Here is a 2,593-nt window from a genome sequence, read left to right on the forward strand (position 1 = left end):
CCGCCACTGCAGCGCACATAAAATGGCATAACTCGGGCTAGGAGCGGCCGGGAGAGCCGGGGCCGGTACCCACACGTCCGGCGGCCGTCGCCAAAGAGCTCAAAAATGAGCGCACCATTTCTTTTGCTCGCGGGGAATTGAGAACTATCTTCTCTAGCTCAGCGCACTGTAGAGCCTTGAGGACGTTTGATTCATCATCATGTGTCAGTCCAAAAAATGATCTGGTATCCTCTGCCAAGTACATTCATTGTAGGTGATGGATAGGATAGAGTGACCAGACGTCCCGGTTTGGCCAGGATTGTCCCGGTTTCAAGCTGCGTGGTGTCCCGAGTCTCGACAAATATCTCAAAAACACTAATATGTCCTGGTTTTTCAATGTTCACTATGAAATTGTCCCGGTTACCAGAATTAAAATAATAGTGTTTGATGGAATGATTTCTATTTCCATCAGTGTTGTTTTCAGTGGTTGCATAGACATATATCATGTTCTTTTCATGAAAACCTAAGCAATCAGAAAACATGAACAAATCCATTGCGTGTCTGAATTCAATGCTGAGGCTGTTTGTCAATCAGTCGCTGCCTGTATACTGTATACAACCCCTAAGTAGGCCTAATATTAGCTTTGCTACTTGCATTTTCATTACTTTACCACATTAGCAGACTAGTAATAACTTTCAAAACGATCGGGTAGAAATTGGCCTTTTTGCCTGCCCTTTTTAAAAAATATATATTTTGGCAACCCAATTTAAATCTCCCGCGACCCAACCGTGGGTCACGACTCAGTGCTTGGAAAACAGTGCTATAAACAATGCAGAGCCATGAGCAAATTCACTTACTCCATACTATAGGGGACGTGACAATCCTACAAATATAGTATCAGTGATTGTAGCAGCAACGTTTTGAGTAAGCATGCAAAACAGCAAACTATCTATTCTGTGTTTACCTGGTGGGCTACCTGTGGCAGCCTAAGCTATAGCGAGGCCTACAAACTGTGGTTCAAGTACCCTCAACTCAAGGAGGGGAGCAGTATCGGCCTGCAAAGAGGATGCTCATGGTGGGGTTGTGTCGGATGAAGAAGAGGAAAGGGTGGTCAGCAACGAAGCGAGCAGGACCAAAGAATGCAGACTTCAAAACAAGAATTGCAGCAGTGGCGGCAGCTGCCTCAGTGCCCTCCTCGTTTACTTCCACAAAGGCCTTGTGCACCACCTTGGAGAGAACCAGGTCGTTGTCTGCAGACAGGCCGGAGAAGTCACTCTTTCTGTGGTCAAAGGCGTCGACCATTCCCATCTTGATCAAGATGTTTTTCATTTCATATGTCTCCTCCATCATGAAACGAGGCAGGCCGAGCAGAACCTGCTCCTGCTCCATCTTGCCTGGATCAGTCCAGTCCATAAACGTTTCATATGTTAGCTCCTTTTCTAGCTTCTCCAGGCCTGTTGTATCGTCCTCCATCTTAACGGGCAGAAAGACAAGCATGCTAAGGTCTTTCCCTGTGTAGGGCAGCTCCAGGACCTGACAGTTGACCTCGGGAATGAAGGCAAGGGGGAACCTAGACTCCTGGTACATCATCTTCACCGGCTTGCTTTCAGTTTTGCTAAGTCTGAACTGTCCATCCCTGGTGCGGTCCGCATGGAACGACTTGTCCCACTTGGCTTTGAAGTAGATGGCATTAACCGACACCAGTCTGGGATCTACATTGTCGAACACATCCGGGGCAAGCAAGTCCTTGATTTTATCTTGAGTCTGTTTCTCCACCCAGCTGTTTATGTTCAACCTGGCTCCTTCTGCGTTCCAAATGAAGTCCACAGGCTCCAGCTGCGCGTCATAGTGTTTTCTGGTTGCACTTAAGAACTCCAGAACAAACGGGTAGGACTGCTCTCCATACAGGCGGTTGACCATGCTGAGGGCGTAGGACGTCCCTGACTTGTTCATGTGGCTCATAAGCTTAGAAAAGTCCATATGTAAGTCATCCTTAAAGTGCAGGACCTCTGACATCTGTGAGGCTGTGTTGCCCCAGGCACCCAGCAGCACCATGGCCAGAGCAGAGGAGATGCTGAGAGGAGAGTAGAACACATTGCCAGTGTTGTCATCTTCTGACAGCTGTTTGAACAGAGACATGGAAAACTTGTTGCTGGCCACTGCCAGGGGAGTTGGTGGCATTGTGATAACCAATGTCCAAATGTTACAACTCACACAAAATAAAACTATTAAAGTGTTTAACTTCATGGTTGTTTAACCTAAGAAATCAACCGTAACAGAACTGGGACTAACTGAAGAATATAGCTCACAGGTGAAATTACTGTTCTCAATAAAGCAGTGTATTCCCGTTTTAAGCCGCTGTTCCTTGACACTGACATCATCAATGACATCGCTTGATGGGTCTCAAATATGGAGTTCTGTGTCTTTCCGAATACAAAATAATATAACTTCTCAAGGCAAAGGAAACACTAATTTCTTGAAGCACACAGTAGAATACAGAACAACTAGAAATACTGTTCCTACGAATCAGTGTGGGCTTGCTGCTCCCTCATTGGCTAAAGGCCCTGCCTTTTTTAGGGGAATAACCTGAGCATATAAAGATTCGGGAGAACAT

The 2,593-nt window shown here is 46.2% G+C and overlaps 1 protein-coding gene across 1 annotated transcript; it reads right to left on the bottom strand.

The window, feature by feature from the left end:
* Positions 1-1,011: 1,011 nt before the first annotated feature.
* Positions 1,012-2,160, bottom strand: LOC308299149 (leukocyte elastase inhibitor-like; the record flags this gene model as incomplete). The annotated part of the gene is made up of 1 exon (XM_080742867.1): positions 1,012-2,160. One exon carries the CDS (start codon positions 2,158-2,160, stop codon positions 1,012-1,014), a length of 1,149 nt encoding a protein of 382 aa, XP_080598993.1.
* Between the last annotated feature and the right edge of the window lie 433 nt (positions 2,161-2,593).

This window comes from Nannobrachium achirus (assembly GCF_963921795.1).
Source record: "Nannobrachium achirus genome assembly, chromosome: 15".
Taxonomy (NCBI): Eukaryota; Metazoa; Chordata; class Actinopteri; order Myctophiformes; family Myctophidae; genus Nannobrachium; species Nannobrachium achirus.